At 40.8% G+C, this 25074-nt stretch overlaps 1 protein-coding gene across 1 annotated transcript in view; it reads left to right on the top strand.

Moving 5' to 3' along the window:
- The first annotated feature begins 10840 nt into the window (after positions 1 to 10840).
- The window catches only part of ACBD3 (acyl-CoA binding domain containing 3), a 38460-nt gene continuing 24226 nt past the window's right edge, over positions 10841 to 25074 (top strand). Inside the window, exon 1 of the mRNA XM_052653754.1 lies at positions 10841 to 11137. Coding sequence (XP_052509714.1) covers positions 10852 to 11137 — 286 coding nt within the window. The 5' untranslated portion in view covers positions 10841 to 10851. The remainder of the gene's footprint in view (positions 11138 to 25074) is intronic.

The following is a 25074-nucleotide window of genomic DNA, read 5'->3' as shown; positions in this document are numbered from 1 at the left end:
AATCCTCAGTGGTATTTTAAAGTAAAGCCCATATAAGATTAGAACATTCAAACAGTACAGAAAGGTAGAAAATGAAAGGTTAAAAACCTCCCTCATATATCCCATATATATCAATTTCTTTAGCCACATAAATATTTTAACCTAAAAGAACCATGCTATAAACATGGCTCTTAACACAGTAATATATTTTTGAGAGCTTTCCATATTGGAACTTTTTTTTCAATAGTTACTAGAACTCTACTGAATGGATGTACCCTTATGTATGTTGCTTGTCCCTTATTGCTGGACACTTTGGTTGCTATTAATTTTATTCTACTATAAATGCTGTTGTAATAAACATTCCTGTGCCTGTGATTTGGTACTCTTTCAAGGGACTCTGCACCTCTTGTCAAGAGGCCAGACTCACCCTGTATTCAAACAACCCTAACTGTACCTTATGTCTTCTAATATTGAAAGATAAGGAAGGTTGAACCTGGTTAATACCTGCATGGGAAGCCAGCTTCAAATCTTGTCTCGCTTGGCCTGCCCCAAGCAAAATAAGGGCACTGGGAAGGGGATTTTTGCCCTGGAGGGAGGATGTGCCGAAAAACTTTGCTGCTTCCTTTTTTAAAAAATAATTTATTTTTATGGAGGTAGGGCTTCCCCAGTGGCTCAGCAGATGTGAGTTCATTCCCCGGATCTGGAAGATCCCCTGGAGGAGGACATGGCAAACCACTCCAGTATTCTTGCCTGGAAAATCCCATGGACAGAGGAGCTTGGAGGGCTACAGTCCGTGGAGTCGCAAAGAGCTGGACACAACTAAGCACTTAGCCATCCATAGGTGATTTACAATATTATACTAGTTTAAAGTGTACAACATAGTGATCCAAAATTTGTATAGATTATACTCTATTTAAAATCACTATATTCCCTATGCTATACAGTATATCCTTGTAGCTTATCTATTTTATACACTGTAGTTTGTATCTCTTAACACCCTACCCCTATCTTGCCCTTCCTTGCTTTCCTCTCCCCTCTCTACTGGTAATAAACCACTAGTTTATTCTCCATATCTGTGAGTCTGTTTTGTTATATTCACTCATCTGTTTTATTTTTTAGATTCCACATGTAAGTGACAACATACAGTATTTGTCTTTCTCTATATGGCATTTCACTAAGCCTAATATCCTCTAGATCCATCTGTCTTGTTGCAAAATTTTTTATTCTTTATGTTTGAGTAGTATTTGTGTGTGTGTGTGCGTGCACGTTTGTATCTTCTTTATCCATTCATCTGGTGATGGACACTTAAATTGCTTCCATATCTTGGCTATTGTAACTAATCCTGCTATGAGCATTGGGGTGCATACATCTTTCTGAATTAGTGTTTTCATTTTTTAAACACATACCTAGCAGTAGAATTGCTGGCTCATATGGCAGTTCTATTTTTAAGTTTTTAAGGACCCTCCACGCTGTTTTCTTTGGTGTTTGCACCAATGTACATGTCCACCAACAGTGCACAAGGATTTTCTTTTCTCCACATCCTCACCAACATGTGTTCCTTTTTATTTATTTTTATTTTGGCCATGAGGCTCGGGTGGCAGGATCTCACTTCCCTGACCAGAGACTGAACCCAGGCCAGGATAGTAAAGTGCTGAATCCTAACCACTAGACCACCAGGGAATCCCCAACATTTGTTATTTCTTGACTTTTTGATGATAGTCATTCTTGCAGGTGTGAGGTGGTATCTTGTCGTGGTTTTGATTTGCAAAACCCTGATAATTAGTGATGTTGAACACCTTTTCCTGTACCTTGTTGGTAGATCTTACCAGACAGAGCCTCTTCAGGGGAAAGGCTGTGCATATTCTGCATATGAAATGCAAGAGCCGATGGGCCAGCAAGATGCGGGAGATACTGGCAAACAGGGCCGGAGGAACTGGCAAACCTCCAGGGTGGGTCTGCTGTGGCTTTGGTGTCAGACAGCTTTGGTGCAAATCAAGGCTCCTCCACTTGCTCTGAACAAGGGTTTGTGACCCTATGCACGTGACTTAACCTCTGCGAATTCGTTTCCTCGTTTTAAAATGAGGACAATGATGCCTATTTCAAACAGCTACTGTAAGGCTTCAATGGGAAATGTACATCAAAAGTTTAGCTTAGTCCACAGCACATACAACATGTTCAGTAGCTATTATTGGTGTTCTTCAGCTGTCAGTTCTAATTTTTAGCAAGTCCTTCCTCTTATTGAGCTGAAATTGGTCTCCTGTAACTTCCTTGCATTGCCATGAAATCTGTAAGTATGCCCTTTCTTTTTTTAAAAAAATTTATTTATATGTTTTTTATTGTGGTATGTTCTTTCAGTCATTCAGCAAACATGGATTGGATGTTTCTTGCCTGCCAGGGACTGGGCCAGGCCTGGGGTCCCTGTATGTGGGAGAAGTACCCATCCTCCACATGAGAGTCACTGGAATATGTAAGGAGAACCATCACTTTTTCCTTGACATACCTTTTTCCCAGACTCAGCCCCTCTCTCCCACATCTATTTAGCTGTACTTCTTGCCCTTGTTGCTTGCTGATTTCAATCAAGGCTCAAAATCATCCCTTCTCCAGGAAGTCTTCCCAAACCACACTCAGCGCTCAGCAACCATATCCTCCTGCCCCAGTTATCCCATCAGCACGTGAGGACCCAGTTTCCATTCTCCCTGTTTGTTTGCACTTGCCAATTTTCTGGTGGATTCCCACTTCTTTGGAGAGCAAGCCAAGGCTCGCAGTCACTGTGAAAGGAAAGGGAAGACAGCAGTCCCAAGTCACAGCCGGTGCCCCTCAGGAAACCTCAGGTCAGTCTTCGGCTTGGCCACCAGGGAGCTGAAGCGCATGTGCAGGTAAAATAAGTTTTCGCTGCACCAAGTGTGTTGTGAAGCTGGACGGAAGCACAGGCTGTATCCGAGATACAGGACAAGTGACCAAACCATCCCGGAAGTTGTGTCTCCAGCTTCAGTTCTGTGCTCTTTGGAGAGCAGCCCTCCAGTGCAACCAAGCAAGGGCACATCCTGGCATGAACCTTATTCAACTTTGGGGGGACAGGGAACTCTTAAAGATAAAAGATAAACAATTAGGTACAAAAATGAATGCTTAATTAAACTGAGAAATGAAATCACAGTGAATCATGAATTTAAAAAGCTGACTAGCAATGACAAAATTCAAAGGACACACCTACAACAACAGTCAACAACAGCTATTACTATTATTACTTCTAATACTGTTATTTGATTCCCTGACACATCCTACATTTTTTTGGCTGCATACTCCTTGTCCTCCATTTGATAACAGTTTCATAATTTAATTTTTTACTGAGAGCACAGAAAGATAGTTTAGTCTTTTCCTCTAGCATGGCTGATCAAATTTTAGGTTTTACATTCATCATTTTGAAGTGTCATCATCTAGGCAAACCTGCCCAGGGCCCCAGGCTTCATCCTGGCTCTGCAGCTCCCAGGTGGGGCTCTAGCAGCTGCTCCCCTGTGTGTGTTAGTTGCTCAGTCGTGTCTGACTCTTTGTGACCTCATGGTCTGTCCATGAAATTCTCTAGGCAAGAATACTGGAGTGCGTGGCCATTCCCTTTTTCAGGGGATCTTCCTGACACAGGGATTGAACCCTCATCTCCTGCATTGCAGGCACATTCTTTGCCGTCTGAGGTACAAGGGAAGCCCAGCTCCTCCCCATGGCTGCCCGCATCTCTCTCCCAACCCAGGAGATGGTTATAGGGCGGCGGCTGAGAAGCCAAGTCTGGCAATCCCAAGAACACCAGTGAGCCCTGCTCAGGCAGCGCTACCTCCTCCCGCCAGCAGGTGGGGCTGAGGGGCCCCGAAGCTTAAGCATTAGTCTCGCATTTTTTGAATAGATCCCTTGCAATCAGGGCATCTCTCTTCCTGAAAGTTTCACCTCTTCTTACTATAAGTGGAGAATATTACTTTATAATCATCATCATTATTATATGAATGTTATTATTTGCAAGCCAATGAAATAACGTACCCCACATTGCTAATACTGGTTAGATCTCAGTAATGGGATTATGGAAGAGGTATATTTTTTGATACAAATATCTATGTCTTTGACTTTTTTTAAACATAATGAAGCAAAAAATACTCTTTTATTAATCTGATGTCCATTGAATATCTTTGCAGCTGTTCATGAACATTAGGTATCTGGCACATAAATATATACACACTTCCACAATTGAAAGATTTGTGCTGTACACCAGTCATCCCTGTCTTTGACTTCTTTTATTAGACTCACTTTTACTTTTGAATCTGAAGAAATACACATAATTTCATAATGGAAAGTGGCCTTAAAGTGTTTTGGATGTGGAGGCCTGGGAGGAATGGTAACAGCAGCCATGCTAATCATATCTTATCTGTTCAGGAATTTTACAGTTTCTAAAGCACTTTCACAGTATAATTGAGGCCTTTTCACATCTTGATGGATTTTGAAAGGCCAGGGCAGAAACAATTTCTACTTTTTATAGATAAAGAGACGGACGTCCAGAAAATGGCCCTAAGTTCACAACACCTAAAAAAGGATTCAGTCCCTTGCCCTTACTGACTCTGGCTGGCTCTGTTGTACATCTCTTTGGAATCTGTCTCTTCCTTGTCATCTCCTTAAGCTGTTCCTCTTCAGGATCACCTGGTCTTCACCTGGGCTAACAGCAGCTTCTTTCTGAGCTCCCTACAGCCTGCCTCCCCTCCAGGTTCTCCTTCCACCACTACCTAAGTTATTTGTGAAACTCCCTTGCATAAAATCCTTCAGTGACCCCCCACCAGCTTCAAGACTGCCTCTGACCTACCCTTCTAGGCTCTGCACATCTGACCCCTCCTATCTGTTCAGGCTTTTCTCCTTCACTTCTCTAAGGCTAACCAAACCTGCCTGGTCTCTTAACCCTCAGGAAGTTAGCAAATGGTATCCCCTCTGCCTAGAAAGTTGCTTCTACTTTCCTTTAACGTAAGCATGCACAATGATCATACTTACCTCCTCTCTGAGGCCATCTCTAAACCCTCCTGGCAATATGCCATTCTCTTCCTTCTGCATTAGGAAGTTCCAAACACAAATGCCTACAACAGCCAGGCAAGTAGCAGTATAGACAGAGTCAATATAAAATGGGCACTAGCCCAAGCTGCAGGCCCACGCTAAACACCAAGAACGGTGTCTGTCCCAGTGGGCTGGGGGGATTGTTGCAAACCTGAGAGCTTGTGTCCCTTCTTAAGAAGGCAGCCACTACAAAGTTCTAGCTCATGGTTGTCTGGCACCGGTGCCAGGCCAGTGCCGCCAATTTCTTAATTTTTTAAGGTAACTCAGATATCTGAATTTTTAATTTAAAATTCCAGATTTTTAGGGGGAACTCTCTGACAGGCCAATAGTTAGGACTCAGCTCTTTCACTGTCGTGGGCCCAGGCTCAATCCCTGGTTGGGGAACTAAGATCCCATAAGCAGTGCACTGAGGCCAAAAAATAAATAAATAAAGTAAAAATTCTGTCTAAAAAATTCCAAATTTTAAAATGCTGGCAACTGATTCAGATTTAAAGCACTGCAGGGACCAACTTTTGCAAGCCAGGTAGAAGACATTAGTGAGCAGGCTTCATTTGATGGGCTTCCAGTGTGCAATATTTCTTATACCTTTTTTGTCTGCATGGTCTGTAGGATCTTAGTTCCCCACCAGGGACTGAACCTGTGCCCATGGTAGTGAAAACACAGAGTCCTAACCGGTGGACCACCAGGGAACTCCTCTCTTCTACATTTTAATAAAACATTCTACGTAATAGTGGCCAAATTTACTACACGCTCACTATATGCCTGACAGGTCCTTTTCTAAGTGCTTTACACATATTCACGCATGCAGTCTTCCCAACAGTCTGAGAGGTGGATACTATTATCATCCCAATTTTATAAAAAGCCACCGAATTACTGAGTTCATTCCAGTACTGGCAGCCTGATCGTAATATAAGCGCTTCTTTCATGTTCTTAACTACTGGACTGTGATCCTTTTGTTACAGACACCAGAACCTCTCATCTGTGTATTTCCTACAATAGCATATGGGGCACTCCTTAAATGTATGCTGAGCTGAACTGCATGTATCAGATGCAATTATACCTTCATTCATTCACTCGGTAAAACATCTGGAGTGACTGCCATGTTTCCTGTCCTGTGTTACGGGCTATGGGACATAGTTTTTGGTCTCCAGGTGGTTCCAATCAAGGAGAACAAAATAATTATCACTGGTGGCTCAGATGGTAAAGAATCTGCCTGCAATGTGGGAGACTCAGGTTCAATCCTTGGGTCAGGAAGATCTCTTGGAAAAGGGAATAGCAACCCGCTCCAGTATTCTTGCCTGGAGAATCCCATGGACAGCGGAGTCTGGTGGGCTATAGTCCATGAGGTTGCAAAGAGCTGGACACAACTGAGTGACTCAGCAGCAGCACAAAAGAATAGTATTGATCATTAACAATTTGTTATTATTTTTATTTTTTTGCACTGGGTCTTTGTTGCTCCTTGCGGGCTCTCTCTAGTTGTGGCGAGCAGGGGGCTATTCTTCATTACAGTGTGCAAGACTGTCTCTGACCTATGGGAGACACGATTCTCATTGCAGTGGCTTCTTTTGTTACAGAGCCCAGGCTCTAGGCACATGGACTTTCAGCAGGTGCAGCATTGGGCTCAGTAGTTGCAAGCGTGCAGCTCTGAGGCATGCAGCCTTCCGTACTTGCAGCTCTTAGTCCCTAGAGCACAGGCTCAGTAGCTGTGGTGCACAGGCTTATTTGCTGTGGAATCTTCCCAGACCAGGGATCAAACCCATGTGCCCTGGATTGGCAGGTGGATTCTTACCCACAGGGCCACCAGGGAAGTCCATAATTATCATTACTAAATAAGACTAACTGCAAAATTTTACCAAGGACCAATAATGAATTCATCAGATGAAGCAGGAAACATACAATTCAACCTAGTCTCTGTCTGGTGATCTAATTGGTCTACAGAGAAGATGAAAATATGTGGAGAGAACAAAGGGAAAGGTTGATTTTAGGGAAGATATTTCAAAAGCATTTGAAATTTTTGGTAAATTTCAAGTGGTAATACTTCATCTGAATGTGATGGTGCTTAACTGAAATCCACACAGCAAAGTTGTTTGGTTAAAAAGCACTCTTTTGTATAGAAACAGACTTAGGGAAGATATTCAAAAGGTTTCAAAAAATATACCTTTTTGCTAACTCTGTGTCTCCTCACATATAAAAGACAGGAGTGTGGTAATAGAGGTAGTTTCCCTGAACTTTTTATAGAGATCAGATTCTACTGTGACAAGCACATTCTAACAACTATTTACTGAGATGTCTTGGGGGAGGGAGGCATTAAAGAAAGGGTGATGGACATGTTTGTCATCTTCATTGTGGTAATGGGTCTGACAGGTATTTGCGCATGTTGAAACTCATCAAATTGTGAACTTGGAATATTTGCAGTTTATTTGGTGTTAATTATACCTCAATAAAGCTATGAGAAAAAGTTTCCTAAACACTTGAAATGTAGTCTGTAGACAGCAGCCATCAGGCCAGAAAGCTTAAGAGAAATGCAGCCTCTTGGGCCTCCCTCCTAAGTCAGAATCTGCAGTTTAACATGACCCGTGTGTGATTCTCATACACGTTAACTTTGACCTCTTATAATGAATGAAAGGAACTCATTTCCCACCATGAGTTGTTAACGGAAAATTATATTCCCTACTCTGTTTTAGTCACTAAGAGCAACTCCTTACTGGGCATTCTTTGATGGTTACATTAGAAAGAGGTTTACATGTTTGCTCTAGAGGATGAGCAGATTTTCAAGAATTTTCAATATGTTAAAGTCCAAACCAATTTTAAAAAGTCAATAATTACTAGTGTATCATATTTTACCTGTCCATCTTTCTAGGTGTGTTCTTTAGGCTTTAATATTTACAGTGCTTTGGAAAAAATTATTTTCTGATTACAAAAGAAATGCTTATTATAGTGAACTTGGGAAACAGAATCTGTAATTCTAGGAAGTAGAGTTATATTTAACCATCTCATTATCACCCTCAAAAGTTACTAAATACTAAAGGTAGACCACAAAAAGGTAATGTATACATGACTTCTTGGAGGCAGCGCCTTGTATTCTAACATGCATATTTTTTAAATAATTAAAGCTAAATCTGAAGATCCCAGCTAAGTGGAAAAACTCACTGGGCTTGGAATAGCAGAATTCATTTTGAGACATGGGTTTGCCATAGATTAATGAAACTTAAGCTTCAGGGTGCCTCACTTGCTCGGGTCACTTCCAAAGCCCTTGGAGAGACCCTGGCAATATATTCACCAGGTCAAATGTTTTCATAAAAGTTTCTAAATTAAGATATTTAAGACCATCGTCACATTGTATTCAAACTTCCATCATTTCTCTTCTGCAGTAAATGGTGCAGGAATAGCTACTGGCTTTTTTGAGACCTGACTAAGGGAACAATGATTGACTTAGGGATACATTTCATTTGGGTTTAGTGGCATGCATTTATGGTTTGCAGTCATTTCCGTCTACTGTTAAATTATTATTCACCGTGGGTGTAGGAATGGCTTTCTGGAATTCACCTACTGCCCATTATGCCAACTCAGCCAGCACCATGTCACAGAGGTACAGGGCTAGAGGCAAAAGAGTTCTGTGATGCCAGGCACAGGAAATACATGGGCAACAGAGAAACAAGGTTTGAAAGAAAAGGAGAAACTAGCCCATTAAAAAATCCTCACTCTCAAAAGTAAAAAACTCTTAAGTGGAGGGATCAATTTTCTCAATGCCTAACCTAAAATGAAGGTTCTCTTTCATCAGGAATCTAAGTGATGTCATATATTCAATTGTAAGTGCACCTTACTTATTTTTGTTTTTGTGTGAAGCATACAAAATGGAATATATTGGATTTCTTATATCTATAGAAAACAAACTTGCAGTTGTTTTACCGAAATGTATGCGTGGGGAGTCCAGCTGCTCACCACTCAAAAGCCAGTAAATAGGCCAGGTTGGTAGAAAAGAAAGTTCGCTTTATTTCAGATGCTGGCGACTGCCGGGGGGAGGGTGGCAGACATGTGTCCAAAGACTGACTCCCCCGCTGACAAGCAGGGGGTGAGAGCATTATAGACAGAGTAGGGTGGGGCAGGGGCTGGAGGGCTGCATGAAGAAACAGCACAGTCATCTTCAAATTGGTCATCAGTGGTCTGACTAGCATCATCTTGGTTTTAGGTACAGTTAATCTTCAGTTCTGGGGTGCACTTGTTCCCATTTCTTTGGGGTCAGTTCTCAGAATTGTGGCAGCTCAAGCCCTAGGTACAGTCTGGTCATCACGTAGTTAACGTCTCCTCCTGGTTTTTTAGTATCTATAAGACAGCTCACAGGCTATGGCTCAGAATATTATCTATAGCCCTTGAGAAAGAACTAAAGGTCCTTGAGTGTGCCTGATGACTGCATTATTATTTAGTCTCCTTATACTGTTTTCCTTTGTTTCAGCATTTCTCACTTCTCAGATTAAACTTACTCTTTGACTAGTTTTCCACAGACAATAATAGGCAGGCATATTGCCCTGCTCCACTGCAGCTGTACTATAGTAAGTCTGTATGTGAAGTCACATGTTTTATTCATCTTGATTAATGAGACCCTGTCTTAACACAGATAAATCTTGCCCTGAAGAGTACTAGAGATCCAAGAAAAACTAAGCAATAAATTGCCATTGAAACAGCCAAACAGTCCTGAAATATTATAGCTCATATAAGAGAAGCTTCATACATGTTTTCCCAAATTTGACAATAATCCTAAAAAAGTGGTAAGTTGTGAAGCTAAAATTTATAAATAATAACAAATTGTGATCAACATGTTAAAAATACTGATTTTTCTATTTTCTTCATAGAAAACATTAAAAAATAACTGTCATAGGAAAGTGATCAAAAGTATACAAAAACGGGGGGGGAATGACCGTAAATGGTGCCCCAACAGTCTAGAGACAGAGATAAATAAATATATATAGTTGTCAAGAGCATTATTAATCTTAAAAAAAACATTACGTTTCTGGATTTTTTGACACTCTGTAGAAGTGCGTCAGGCAGTTACTAAAATTTTTACAGTTTATCTGTGTGACGTTTGTGAATTTTGCTAACCTTTCAAATGTCATTTGTAAATTCTTTCTCATTTTATATATTCACTTCCCTACCTCTCTGCTTCTAACTTTTTGCTTAACTAAACAGGGACCCCACAAATTGTATGCGCTTCAGTTCCCGCAAAACCAGGATGTGCTCTTCTACGAGTCTCAGAAACCGCGGGATTTCTCTGCAGCCTCAGTTTCTTTCTCAGAAAAAAAAAAAAAGGCATTTGCTCGGCATCTCCTTAAGAGTTACCAACAGTTACTCCAACCACACAGCTCTCTACACCTGGGGAGGGCCTGACCAGAAGGGTAGGGCGCCCGCCAGGAGTCACCCTCTCCGCACAGACTGTACGCGGGGTCCCGCCCGACCCCGCCCCTGCCGGACATCGAGAGTTGCGGGAAAAAACTGCAGCGCCAGGGCCGCTGGGCGTAGCACCCCCTCCGGGAGGAACGAGGGCCGGAAGGGAACCGGGTGAGGGTGGGGGTGGGGTGTTCGAAAGCCGCAGGGGTGGTGGGCGGGGCGGGTGGTGGAGCGGCGCAGCCCACCGACGACCCCCGGGGTGGGGGCGGGGCACCAGGCCGCAGCCCCTCTCCGGGAACTCTAGCGCCTACTCAGCGGCGGAAGTTCCGGTGTTGGTGAGCGGAGGTCAGAGGTCAGCAGGAAGTCGATACGTGGCCGCCGCCTGTCCCCGCCGAGGAGGCGCAGCAGGCGGAGATGGCGGCGGTGTTAAGCGCAGAGCGACTCGAGGTCTCTGTCGACGGCCTCACGCTAAGCCCGGACCCGGAGGAACGACCCGGCGCGGAGGGCGCCCCGCTGCTGCCGCCGCCGCTGCCGCCGCCCTCGCCTCCAGGGTCCGTCAAGGGCCCGGGCACCGCAGGGGAGCAGCCGGAGCCTGGGGAGGCGGTGGCTGGGGGCGCGGCGGAGGAGGCGCGGCGGCTGGAGCAGCGGTGGGGCTTCGGCCTGGAGGAGCTGTACGGCCTGGCGCTGCGCTTCTTCAAAGGTGAGCCTGACAGGCCCCACCCCCGCCGCCTCTGCCGGGCCTTGGGGAGACTGGACCCGAGTAGCCCTGACCTACCCGTGCGGGACCGCGGCGACTGGAGCTGGGCTCTGTCCTTGGGGGTACTCGAATTTTGTCACTATCCGCTTGGTCACTAGGTCACACCCCTAGGGGCCTGGAACCTTGGTTTAGCTTTCCGGGTCCGGCCTCCCGGAGGTTACCAGGCATCTTAGCTAGATTTAGCTTCTCGGTTTTCCAGGATCCTGGATGGAAGAATGAGTTCTCTTTCCCAGAGGTTCCCAATCTGGGATTTTTTGTTTTTTAACCGTCGCATTCTTTTTCTTGTTTCTTGTGATTGGCACTTAAGAACCACCGATTTTTGCCCTTCTATAGTGAAAGAAATTTTTTCATGCGTTCCATTCTTACGCTTTCCATTCATTCTGGGGATCCATAAACTCGAATAGGGCTTAATCACCTGACAGTATTGATATGGCAGAGAGAAAGAAGTTAAGTATTAAGCTAATCCCTTCTAGCTTGTCAAACTCTAAATAAGAGAAGGGATAGCTGCTGTGTTCTAGCGACTTCTAGATGGTTAAAATTTTTCCAGTGTCCAAGAGTGGATTCTCAGATAAAGGCCTAAAAGTAGCCTCTGTATTTCTCACAGAATTAGTTGTAGTAAATCTTGTCATAGAGCAAAATTGTGGTCTTGGATTTGTTTTTTTTTTTTAATTGGGTGATTCACTTAGTCAAATGGTGAGTCACATGACCTTGTCAATGGGAAAGACTGATGAGATATTTAGATCTCGTGGGGCAGACGAACAGAGAGAGACATCGCAAATGAAACTTTAAAAGTGGTTACTAGGTTCTGTGTACATTCCAAAACAGCATATTTATGACCTTTCCCCAGAGGGAGTACCTTTTGGAGTACATATTTTACTAGCTGAAGTTGAGTCGTTGAAACTACTGATACATTCAAAAGTTACTTGTTTTCTCTGAAAATAATTGTGCAAACTGATGATAGCCTTTCTTGTATAAATTTTACAGAAAATTTAGTCATTCTCCATTCATTGCATTAAAAAAACCTTTTTTTTTATTGGAGTAAAAGATTGTTTTACGATGTTGTATTAGTTTCTCCTGCACAGCAAAGTGAATCAGCTGTTCATATGCATATACCCCCTGTTTTTTGGATTTTCTTCCCATTTAGGTCACTACAGAGCATTGAGTAGAGTTCCCTGTGCTCTACAGTAGGTTCTCATTGGTTATTTTATATGTGAAAGTGAAGTTGCTCAGTCATGTCCGACTCTTTGTGATCCCATGGACCCTAACCTACCAGGCTCTTCTGCCCATGGGATTTTCCAGGCAAGAGTACTGGAGTGGATTGCCATTTCCTTCTCCAGGGGATCTTCCCCACCCAGCGATGGAACCCAGGTCTCCCACATTGCAGGCAGACGCTTTACCATCTGAGCCACCAGGGAAGCATTTTATGTATAGTACTGTGTATATGTCAGTCCCATTCTCCTAATTCATCCCACCCCCTAGTTCCCCTTCTGGTTGGTATCTGTACTCACTGCATTTTCTATTAAAAGTTTATCCTTGAAATATTCATGGTCATTCCACTATGAGTTAAGCCCTCTGCTAGTTTGGGGAACTGGTAATGGCTAATGAGTTTTGGCGGAGAAGGCAATGGCACCCTACTCCAGTACTCTTGTCTGGGAAATTGCATGGACGGAGGAGCCTGGTGGGCTGTGGTCCATGGGGTCGCACAGAGTCTGACATGACTGAAGCGACTTAGCAGCAGCAGCAATGAGTTTTGGAACACTTGACACTTAGATCACTGGCTTGAATTTAGAGTTTCCTGAGGTGATGATATACTAGTGCTTACGTAAAAACCTGGTGGTTTTTGTAAAATTTATATGACTATATTTTACTTTAAATTTTTATTCTTGGAACTTATTTTTCTAGCGTATGATAAGATTAAAGTGTATCTTAGCAGAACAATGTGTAAGAATAGAGAAGAATGAACTTCTAGTCCTAACTTTTGCCATATGACTAACAAATAAATGGATAATTTTATCTTCTGAATCTGTATTATTTGAAGATAGTAGTAGTATCTTCTTTGAAAAATTAAAACACTGTTAATGTGCAACAAATTTCGCTTTGCTTGGGAGTCAAGAAGCTTTGGACTCTTTTTTTTTTTTTAAGTCATTCAGTCATGTCAGACTCTTTGTGACCCCATGGACTATACAGCCCATGGAATTCTTCAGGCCAGAATACTAGAGTGGGTAGCTTTTCCCTTCTCCAGAGGACTTTTTTTTTTTTTTAACATGCTAAGCAGCCTGCGTGATCCCAATTCCCCAGCCAAGAATTGAACCTAGGCCACAGCAGTGAAAGTACCAAGTCCTAACCACTGGACTGCCAGGGAAATCCCTCTCGATTCTATTAACCTACTCCTAGCCAGTTAACTTTTCTTTGAGTTTCAATTTGTTTATATATATATAGATATATATGACTGGATTAAATGAAATTTGACATCTCACATTCACGATTTAGTGCTCTAAACCTCCCATTATTTTAACATGTTTGTCAAATGTAAGACTCTTAGGGGAACCAGTAATTTGGGAACTTAGTTATAGTCACCTTAGAGGGGAGAAGCTACATTGATAGGTATGGTTCAGGAAGTTCCAAAGTTAAGCTCTCAGAGTGGTATCCAAGTACTTAAAAAGAGAAATAACAGTCTGGCAATTAAAAGGTACATTTTTGCATGGGTCATTACATAGTTAGCAGTGAAGAAGCTATTAGTATATGAGGTTCCTGATTTAGGTTGGGGGAAGGGAGGAAGGATCTAAAAGCAGTCAGAAGGGTTATGGAAATGGGGTGAGTGAAGGGTTGCTGCTTTTGAATTAATGTGTGAAAAACCCTTTTTCCTGCATAATACTTGACATTTTTATCAGTCTTGTGAGGACTTTAATAAATCACTATTTTGTGGTTTTATATCTCACATGAATTTGAAATAACATTACATTTTATCTTTTGCTGTGGAATAAATATGAATCTTGAAAGCATGGGCATCTTTTTTGATTGAGCATAATGTGAATTAAGAATCAGGAACCCTATTTCTTATTCTGTTTCGATCACAGTGATCATAGGCCAGTGACTGAACCCCTTGTGTCAACTGCCTATCCTCTTAGTTTTTGATGGTAAAAGTGAAATAATAGATGAAAATATTGGCAAATGTAAGTTAGCATTTTATCATCTAAGCTGAGTTGTTGAATCCTTATTATGGATAAAGTTTTATATTAGGCTAGCACTGTAAATGAATAGTATATTCCCTTTTGCTTGAAACTTATAGTCCAGGGAGTAAAGCCTCAGTGGCAACTGCAGCACAGTGTGGAGGATCCAGAGAGCAGGTGCCCTTCCAGAGAAGGGAAAGTTCTGTGTGTCTGGGAAATGGCAAGCAGGGATTAGGTAGTTTGCTGGAGAGAACTGGGAAGCTCAGTTGGTGTCATATCCATGTAAGGAGTTGAATGGCATTGTAAATAGCAAGATTAAGCTGATTTTCTTATCTCTTTGGGTTAAGGACTAAATCGGTTGCCTTTACTGGAGCCTTATACTTCTTGGATATAGTTAACCTGGGAAGTTGTGTTTTGGTTTTTAGAGTTCTTAGAAGTGAGGTTTTCCTTCTCTAATAACTTTACTACCTCGCTCCATTAGCTGGTAGGTGGTTGCATTCATTTAAAATTCTAGGCTAATAATTGCCACCAGTTATTGAGCAGATGTTCGCTAAATATCAGGTACTGTTTTGAGAGCTCTTATGATTGATGCTCAAATTGTATCATCTTTAGCAAGTGGTAGGTCTCTTCAGATTGGTTCCTAAGTTCCTTTGACATGACTAGTAGTCTTCCATAGCTTCTTTGCTCTCTCGTATGATGAAATAGTCCAGATTCATCATATGCATTTCCTGCCTCCATTGGAATCAGCCATTTCTCCAAAGAGACTTGATTCCTTTAGTGGAAAGTGGCATTTGAAGAGCCATAATCAGGATGTTAGCAGTGGGCACTCACTGCTACTAGATTGTCATTATTTCAGTAGACAGATCTAGGGGTGTGTGTGGGTAATGTGTGTGTGGAGTGATAAGTTTTTGAGAGTATGATATGTAAAAGGAAGCTGTAGTCGAATTTGGAGGGAACTAAAGTTTTAGACTCAGTTTTTCTATGAAATTGTTAATGCATTTCCACTAACATTGCTATCTATTACATGGTGTTATATTGCTGATAACAGAGAGGCAATTATATGGACATACTGAATGATTCCATTTTCTTCTGTCTTCTTTAAACATATGCACTTCCAAGAACTTTTATGAATGGCTCCATTAATGTTTTAAAATACTGTAAAGCTGTAATTTATTCTTTGGTGACACATGTAATTAGTGTGTGCCTCCTGGACTTAAGTGGACTAGCCTCAGATAATTTCAGGTTTAATTGTTACTACTGAATGTCTGTTAAATTTTGAGTTTATTTTCCTCTTCTTTATTGTCTTTAGGTATAAGTGTATAGCATAGAAGGATGTATAGACCTGAGACAAAGAAAGAAAATTATAACCACCAGGAATATAATGCCTTTTAAACATCTCTTCTTATTTGCTATTTCGTATTAGATTTGAACTGAACTAAAATTTTCCTTTGAATATGGGGTATTCAAGGATATATATACATATATGTGTTTATATTTATGGATGTTTTATTTTGATTTTAATATTTACCTGAGGCCTCCCCTTTGTTTACTACCCCTGCAGAAAAGTACAAATCATAAGTAACACTTGATGAATTTTTGCAAATGAGTACACTTTGGTAACCAACCCCAACCCCCAGAAGGAGATAATGTTTACTTTTATCAGTTAGCTAAAATGAGAGCTTCTCTGTTTCAGTATTTAGGAAGTTGAGCTCTGGAGTGAATACCACCTGGGGTACTACTTCCTAGTTGTCACTCAGTTGTTTAAATTCTGCCTTCCTTTACTCAGATTATTTATAAACTCTTAGCAGAGTACCTAGCAGTTGGTATCCTGTGACTGCCTATGTTGAAGAGGAGAGATTACCAAGAATTTATTATGGAATGTGATCAACTTTTATTAAGCACTTCAAGCAGGCTAGGCAGTTTACAGGGTTGCATATTCATTAACTCAGAAATACTGCATTTATTATACTTTCTTATAAGTAGTATAAGAATAAATCAGATATAGAAAAAAATATATCACTTTTTTTCTTAATTGAACGTGGGGAAAATGTGGTTTTAATTTTAATATTTCTAAAAGATGGATTTTATTCGATGTGTATTCTCTGCCAGGCAACAGTGATAGGGCCACAAAAGAACAGATTTGAGCTTCAGCTGCTTTGGTGGAAATACAGTATCTGGAATGAGAGAAGAGAGAGATGGTCCTGCTCTCATGTACGCAGTTCAGACAATCGCTGGATCCTGCTTTCAGTTGAGGGATCATTCATAGAGTTAAAGACAAAATGGAGCTAATTCAGAAGAAAGCAACTTGTATATTGTGGGAATTTGAATCCCCGCCATCATCATAATAGCTGCTGCTTAGTGAATGTCTGCTTTATGCAGGCACTGTGTCAAGACTTTGGAACACATTATTTCTACCCCTCACAAGAAAGAGAAGTTATTTTCTCCATTTTTTGATAGCAAAACTGAAACTCAGAAAGATTATCTGTATTTTGTACTCAGTAAATAACAGAACTGAGATTTAAACACAAGTCTTTAGAAGGTAAGTATGAGTGAATAAGCTGAAAATATTTTGCCTAAAGAATAGAGAACTCAGGGCAAGTATGATGTGTGGTATTTTGTGGAATTTGTTTTTTTGTTTTTGAGGTCTGATCTGTTAGATGTGTTTTATTTAATGCCAAGGACTAGAAATAGACCCTGTGGCTAAAATTGAGAAGAATCTAATCAGGATAAAGAGCTAAAAATTACAGCTATCCATCCAAACATGGAATAGACTGTTTGAGACAATGAATTCTCATCACCAGGAAGTGTTCAAGCATACTTTAACAATTACTAGGTGGCTGTGCTTTTGATTTCTTTATCATAATCTTTTATGTATCTACATCAGATTTTTTTCTTTGCTTTTACTGTGAGGCATATATAAAATATTTTATAGTTATATTGTCTAAGCTGATAATTTCCATAGCATACAGAAACTCTATACTTTAATTTCTCCCTTCCTCACATACGTTGTATAATGTGTCCAGTAACAAATTATTGTAGACCTAGTGGTTATGTAGAGAGGATTTGGACTTTGTGCAATTCAGTCATCTATCTTTAATATCCTTTCCAACCCATAGATTTTATTAGCTTTCATTTCATAAGATAAAGGCTAGAAGGACCATTGAAATAATTTGTTACATTTCTCTGTCTTTCCCTCCAGAGAGATGATAAAAATATTTCTCAGTAAACATACTCTAGCAATTGATGTGTGAGACTAATAACCTTTTGTATAATTAATTTTGGGTGGAAGGGTAATCATTCAGTGCTTTGGGCTTGGTTGCTGTGATTGTAACATTATTATCAAAATTATTTATGCTGTCTTATTAGAGCTGTAAAGTTAAATACTTAAAATTTAATAGGAATGTAATCTAGAAGCCTTTCCATACTGTCATGGGGTTCTTTTGATGAGGGTGAAAAAGCTGCTTTAAAACTCAACATTCAAAAAACTGAGGTCATGGCATCTGATCCCATCACTTCATGACAAATAGAAGGGGGGAAGGTGAAAGCACATTTTTATTTTATTTTCTTGGGCTCTGAAATCACTGTGGACGGTGACTGCAGCCATGAAATTAGAAGATGTTTGCTCCTTGTAAGAAAAACTATGAGAAACCTAGACAGTGTATTAAAAAGCAAAGACATCACTTTGCTTACAAAGGTCCATGTAGTTAAAGCTATGATTTCTCCAGTAGTCGTGTGGGTGAGAGTAGGAATGTAAAAGAAGGCTGAGAGCCGAAGAATTGATACTTTCAAATTATGCTGTAGAAGACTCTTGAGAGTCCCTTGGATTGCCGTCAAGACCTAAAGGAAATCAACTCTGAATACTTGTTGGAAGAACTGAAGCTCCAATACTTTGGCCACCTGATGTGAAGAGCCGACTCATTGGAAAAGACCCTGATGCTGGAAAAGATTTTGGGCAGGAGGAGAGGAGGGTGGCAGAGGATGAGATGGTTAGATAGCATCACTGACGCAATTAAAATGAATGAGCAAATTCCAGTAGATAGTGGAGGACAGAGGAGCCTGGCATGCTGCAGTCCATGGGGTCACAAAGAGTCAGAAACAACTTAGCAGCTGAACAACAACAAATCTGGAAGCCATTTCTGTCTTTATTAACTTGGGAAAATGTGTTACCACAAATGTAGTGGCTTGAAACAACACATGCTATTTTATAGTCCTGGAGGGTTAGTAGTTCAGAATGGGTCTCACTGGCTTAGGATCACAGTGGCAGCTGGGCTGTGTTCCTTCTGGAGACTAGGGGAGAATCTGTTGCCTTGCTTTTGTCCACCTTCAGGAGACCAGTTCTGTGCTTTCGCATGTGACCCCCTTCTTCCATCAGAGCTAGCAGCGTAACACCTTCATACCTCCCTCTGTTCTTTCTCTTCTTCCATTTATAAGGACTCTTGTGATTACTTTATGCCCATATGGGTAGTCTAGGCTAAGGTCACCTACAACCTTAATTCCCCCTTTTCATGTAACCTAATATATTCACAGGAATATACTATAGATTGTGGGGATTAGGATGTGGATGTCTTTTAAGGGGAGTATTATTATGCCTACCACACGTTGTAATCGCTTATGAACTGATTACTGAAATGGAGCAAATGTGTTTATTCATTTTACCTTTTTATCAAAGTGGAAACCAAGGCAATTAGACCAAGTTGTAATATAAAATTTATAATGAAAAATAGCCATCCCCCTGTTTCTTTCCCCATCTCCAAGACCTTCTCCCCTAAGGCAGCCACTTTCCAGTATTTTAACTGTCTCCTGGTATTTGTCTTCACTTTCCTGCTGCTTCTTTATTTTTAAAAAGCAACTTATATATGTGCCTCTCTCTTCCTCCTTTCCAAACTCCCAATTTTATGATACCACATTTGTGATTAACTCGCTCAGTTGTTTCTATTTGTGTTATTTATAGCCGAGACAGATCATGCACTTTGATTATATTTTAGTTCTTATGCAAACTCTTTGTCTTTTGTGTAGTTAGAAGTAATTATCATTTGTTTTCTTTGTTCCCAGGTAAACTGTTTTTTTAAAAAACATCTCTCCTAGATGTTCTTAAATTTTTGATCCAGTCTCAGCTTTCTCCTTTGTTGAGTCTCTGCTTACTGGCATCCTTAAAATTTCTTTCACCTCTCTGTGATGTTGAAATTTCTGGAATTCGTTTTCTTTTAGACTTTTTTTTTTTCCCTATTGGAAAATTTCTTTTACACTCCCCTTCGCCCCCAACCATGTTGGGAGCTTTCTCAAGTGTTGGGTGATCCTTGGGCATTCGTTCTTTAAGGGTAAGGCATTGGAGAGCCAACTATAACCTTGAGTACAGCTTTTATTGTAGGTGATGAGGCAGAAGTTTCATTGAGGATCTCTAAGTATCAGTACCTTTCAAACCAGTTTGTACCGGTCTTTTAGGCCAGTTTTTTTTCATGAAAATATTTTTCTCCTGCCTGCAGTGTATGAATGTAGCTGCCAATATTTTGGCACTAAACAGGAGAAGGGAGCATGGGTGGAAGTCATTTACCGTTTACTAGGGTAACATGCATTTCATTTCTCTTTTTAGTCCTGCAGTTTAGTCTTAGGCTGATGTCCTCCCACCTGAGTATATGTGATTCGTGTTCTCGAATATACCCGTCTGTTAATATATACTGCCTCTGCTAAACTAGGGGCAAGGTAGCCATCTGTGTGCTTGGGGTTGGGTGGGTAAGGGTACCTGATCTTTAGATAGGTTTTAAGCCAAAATTCCTATTTTTATCTAGACTCCAGCTTTTAATGAACCTGATATCTTCAATTCCTGAGCCTTTTCAGTGTTCTCTAGATTAGCTTCCTTATTCCTTTCAGTGGGGTATCATCGAGGATCAGATGTAATTGTGTATATTCAGTTCACCAGGTTTAACGGAAGTTTGTGCTCAGTTGCTAAGTTGTGTCCGACTCTTTGAGACCCCGTGGACTGTCGCCCACCAGGCCTAGACTTTGTCTATGGGATTTCCTAGGCAAGAATACTGGCGTGGAAGTTTAACTGTATGTTTTCTATCCTTTATTTGAATTTTTTAAATTCAGTGTTTAAAATATTGAAGTTAGTTTGGCTTTTGCATTTCTCCCTTTAGTCCAGGGTCAGCAAACATTTTCAGTAAGTCAGTTCAGTTTAGTCGCTCAGTCGTGTCTGACTCTTTGCAACACCACGGACCGCAGCACCCCAGGCCTTCCTGTCCCACCACCAACTCCTGGAGTCCACCCAAACCCATGTCCATCGAGTCAGTGATGCCATCCAACCATCTCATCCTCTGTCGTCCCCTTCTCCTCCTGCCCTTAATCATTCCCAGCATCAGGGTCTATTCCAGTGAGTCAGCTCTTTGCATCAGGTGGCCAAAGTATTGGAGTTTCAGCTTCAACATCAGTCCTTCCAAAGAACACCCAGGACTGATCTCCTTTAGCATGGACTGGTTGGATCTCCTTGCAGTCCAAGGGACTCTCAAGAATCTTCTCTAACACCACAGTTCAAAAGCATCAGTTCTTCAGCACTCAGCTTTTTTTGTAATCCAACTCTCACATCCATACATGACCACTGGAAAAACCATAGCCTGGACTAGACAGACCTTTGTTGACAAAGTGATGTCTCTGGTTTTTAATATGCTATCTACTTTGGTCATAACTTTCCTTCCAAGGAGTAAGCATCTTTTAATTTCATGGCTGCAATCACCATCTGCAGTGATTTTGAAGCCCAGAAAAATGAAGTCAGCCACTGATTCCACTGTTTCCCCATTTATCTGCCATGAAGTGATGGGACCAGATGCCATGATCTTAGTTTTCTGAATGTTGAGCTTTAAGCCAACTTTTTTGGTCTCCACTTTCACTTTCATCAAGAGGCTCTTTAGTTCTTCACTTTCTGCCATAGGGTGGTATCATCTGCATATCTGAGGTTATTGATATTTCTCCTGGCAACCTTGATTCCAGCTTATGCTTCCTCCAGCCCAGCGTTTCTCATGATGTACTATGCATATAAGTTAAATAAGCACAGTGACAATATACAGCCTTGACAGACTCCTTTTCCTATTTGGAACCAGTCTATTGTTCCATGTCCAGTTCTAACTGTAGCTTCTTGATCTGCATACAGGTTTCTCAAGAGGCAGGTCAGGTGGTCTGCTATGCCTGTCTCTTTAATAATTTTCCACAGTTTATTGTGATCCACACAGTCAAAGGCTTTGGCATAGTCAGTAAAGCAGAAATAGATGTTTTTCTGGAACTCTCTTGCTTTTTTGATGATCCATCAGATGTTGGCAATTTGATCTCTGGTTCCTCTGCCTTTTCTAAAACCAGCTTGAGCATCTGGAAGTTCACAGTTAACATATTGCTGAAGCCTGGCTTGGAGAATTTTGAGCATTGCTTTACTAGCGTGTGAGATGAGTGCAATTGTGCAGCAGTTTGAGCATTCTTTTGCATTGCCTTTCTTTGGGATTGGAATGAAAACTGACCTTTTCCAGTCCTGTGGCCACTGCTGAGTTTTCCAAATTTGCTGGCATATTGAGTGCAGGACTTTCACACCGTCATCTTTCAGGATTTGAAATAGCTCAACTGGAATTCCATCACCTCCACTAGCTTTGTTCGTAGTGATGCTTCCTAAGGCCCACTCGACTTCACATTCCAGGATGTCTGGCTCTAGGTGAGTGATAACACCATCGTGATTATCTGGGTCTTGAAGATCTTTTTTGTACAGTTCTTCTGTGTATTCTTACCACCTCTTCTTAATATCTTCTGCTTCTGTTAGGTCACTACTATTTCTGTCCTTTATTTAGCCCATCTTTGCATGAAATGTTCCCTTGGTATCTCTAATTTTCTTGAAGCGATCTCTAGTCTTTCCTTTTCTATTGTTTTCCTCTATTTCTTTGCATTGATCGCTGAAGAAGGCTTTCTTATCTCTTCTTGCCATTCTTTGGAACTCTGCATTCAAATGGGTATATCTTTGCTTTTCTCCTTTGCTTTTTGCTTCCCTTCTTTTCACAGCTATTTGTAAGGCCTCCTCAGACAGCCATTTTGCTTTTTTGCATTTCTTTTTCTTGGGGATGGTCTTGATTCCTGTCTCTTATACAGTGTCAGGAACCTCCATCCATAGTTCATAAGGCACTCTGTCTATCAGATCTAGTCCCTTAAATCTATTTCTCACTTCCACTGTATAGTCATAATGGATTTTCAGTAAAGGGTCAGATATAAATATTTTAGACCTTAAGGACCGTATGTGGTCTGTCTTCATATTCTTTGTTTTTTATTTGTCTGATTCTGCTTGTTTTTAAAAGATTTCTTTTAAAAGATTAAAAAAAATTCTTAGTTCACAGGTCTTAAAAAAACAGTTGTGTGGGGGGTGGGGGTGCGGGGAGAACGATGGCTGAGTATGACTAACTGCTAGTTAAAGTGGATGTTACCGAAACCAATGGGAAAAAGTTAAAGATAAATTAATATAAACAACAACTGTGGGCAGAGTTGGTCCGGTTTGCCGATCCCTGCCTTCGTCTGTATCCTTTAGGTAAAATAAATTTTTAACGTGACTTTTGGTCTTCAATTTTATTGAAAATAAACTTTTTTTAATATAATTATCACTGGACAGATGCTAACAGGTGATCCCTTTTAGTCCATTTGATTGAAAATGACCAGCTTTGTATTCAACTTCTCCAGGTAGTAGAAGTAGTCATTTTCTGCTTTTCATTGGTGTGTTTTCACACACTTGCATCTGAACAATAGCTCTGCAGCTTCTTTCCAGCATAATTTATATGTTTTTTTGATTGCTATAGAAGGTGGTTTTCCAAATTGATTGGATTAATTAACTCTATAAATGCAGGGACCAAGGGTAATGGCTGTCTTCCTGAATGGCAGGACTGAAACAGCTTTCCTTGAGGGTTGTGGCCCTGGCTAAAGATTTTTGAGTTTCAGCAAGACTTTTTCTGTCTATGCAGTTACCGTGGTAACTTCTTTTCTGCTATGTTTAATGCCTTTGGAACCAAAAATAATTTAGGAAAGAGAATTCCCTGGTGGTCCAATGGTTAGGATGTGGCATTTTTCACTGGTCAGGGAACTAAGATCTCACAAGCCGCAGGGCACAGACAAATTTAAAATAAAAGTAATAATATAGTTAAAAGGTAATTCAAGAGAAAATTGTTTTCATCTAATGCAGAAAAACTAAATAAACCCTCCTAGTGTGCGAACTTGAGACATCTGAAGAGTGAAAGAGAAGTAATTTTTTGTAACACTGTAGTAGTCTGCCCAATGACACTGATCTGGCTGGGGGCGGGGTCACTTTCTGTTCTCTCTGAGGTTTAGAATGTCAACATGATGTAGGTTGTTCTATACTAAAGGTGGTTGGGATTCTTGGTTTATCCTCCTGGGTTTTGTACAGTTCTCAGGAGAAAATAAATGCTCTGTTACTCTCATCCTAAAGGCTGAAAAATTAAGTTCCCTTCACTTTTTAAAAATGTTTGCTATAAAAGGAAAAAAGCATATATGTATTTGATATAAAAGTACATATGCATATTGGAAATCAGAAAATAAAAGTGAGAGAAGAAAAAAAATCTGTAATCCGATCTTTTAGGAATAAGTATTAACTTTTGGTATGTTTTCCCGTGGCTGGGCTTCCCTGGGGCTTAGCATTAAAAAAAAAAAAAAAAGAATCTGCCTGCAATGCAGAAGCCACAGGATACACAGGTTTGAGCCCTGGTCAGGAAGGTCCCCTGGAGAAGGGCATGGCAACCTACTCTGCCCAGGAGCATCCCATGGGCAGAGGAGCCTGGCAGGATACAGTCCATAGGGTCTCTAAGAGTTGGACACGACTGAAGCAACTTTGTAAATTTTGGAGACTGATCCCTTATCGGTCATATAGTTGCTTATGGTAGTCTCTTAGGAGCCTTGGTATTTCTGTGGAGGCAGTTGTAACGTCTCCTTTTTCATTTCTAATTTTATTGATTTGAGTTCTCTCCCTTTTTTTCTTGATGAGTCTAGCTAAAGGTTTATCAATTTTGTTTGTCATTACAGAGAATCAAATAAGAGGGGGAAAGAAAGAAAAATTAGCAAATGCATAAAGATTCTGTGGAAATGCCAGTAAAATTCATAAGAATGGATGTACTGTTTTATTCTCACAGAGATTGACCTTTGCAGTCAGTTTCTTCTTTAGAGAGATTTCTTGGGCATGGTTTTGGTGTGGTGAGTGCCTATTAACAAAGCTTGTGCTTAGCACTGGCGTTCATGGTGGTGAGCAAATTTGAGTGCTTGACCAGAACTTACACTTAAAAACATATTCTCTTTTGAAAAATCTTTTATGGATTGGCAGTATATTCTTAATCCTGTCTGGCATATAAAGGGCAGATATTAAAATGACATCTAAATATCCTGAAACCCCCCTCTCTCTGTTGAGTCATCTTTTAGGGTCACGGTTAGACTAACACCCTGCTGAAAAATGGGTACAGTTTCCTTGTTGACTCACCCTCTCCTGTGGTCTGCTAATTCTGGTTTGCACTGCCTAATATTTGAAGTAAAGGAGCAGATTTATCACCTGGTAAGAAATCGACCCTCCCTCCATTAAAGTAACTTTAGAGTAGTAATCTTTTTAAAAAATATGTGCTTTTAATTTTGGTTTTATTTTTGGCTGTGCTGGGTCTGCATTGCTTTTCTCTGTTGACAGAGAGCGAGAGCCACTCTCCA

The sequence above is a fragment of the Budorcas taxicolor genome, chromosome 16 (genome assembly GCF_023091745.1).
Source record: "Budorcas taxicolor isolate Tak-1 chromosome 16, Takin1.1, whole genome shotgun sequence".
Classification (NCBI taxonomy): domain Eukaryota; kingdom Metazoa; phylum Chordata; class Mammalia; order Artiodactyla; family Bovidae; genus Budorcas; species Budorcas taxicolor.
The sequence above is the reverse complement of the archived record's forward strand: the minus strand, read 5'-3'. Positions and strand labels throughout refer to the sequence as shown.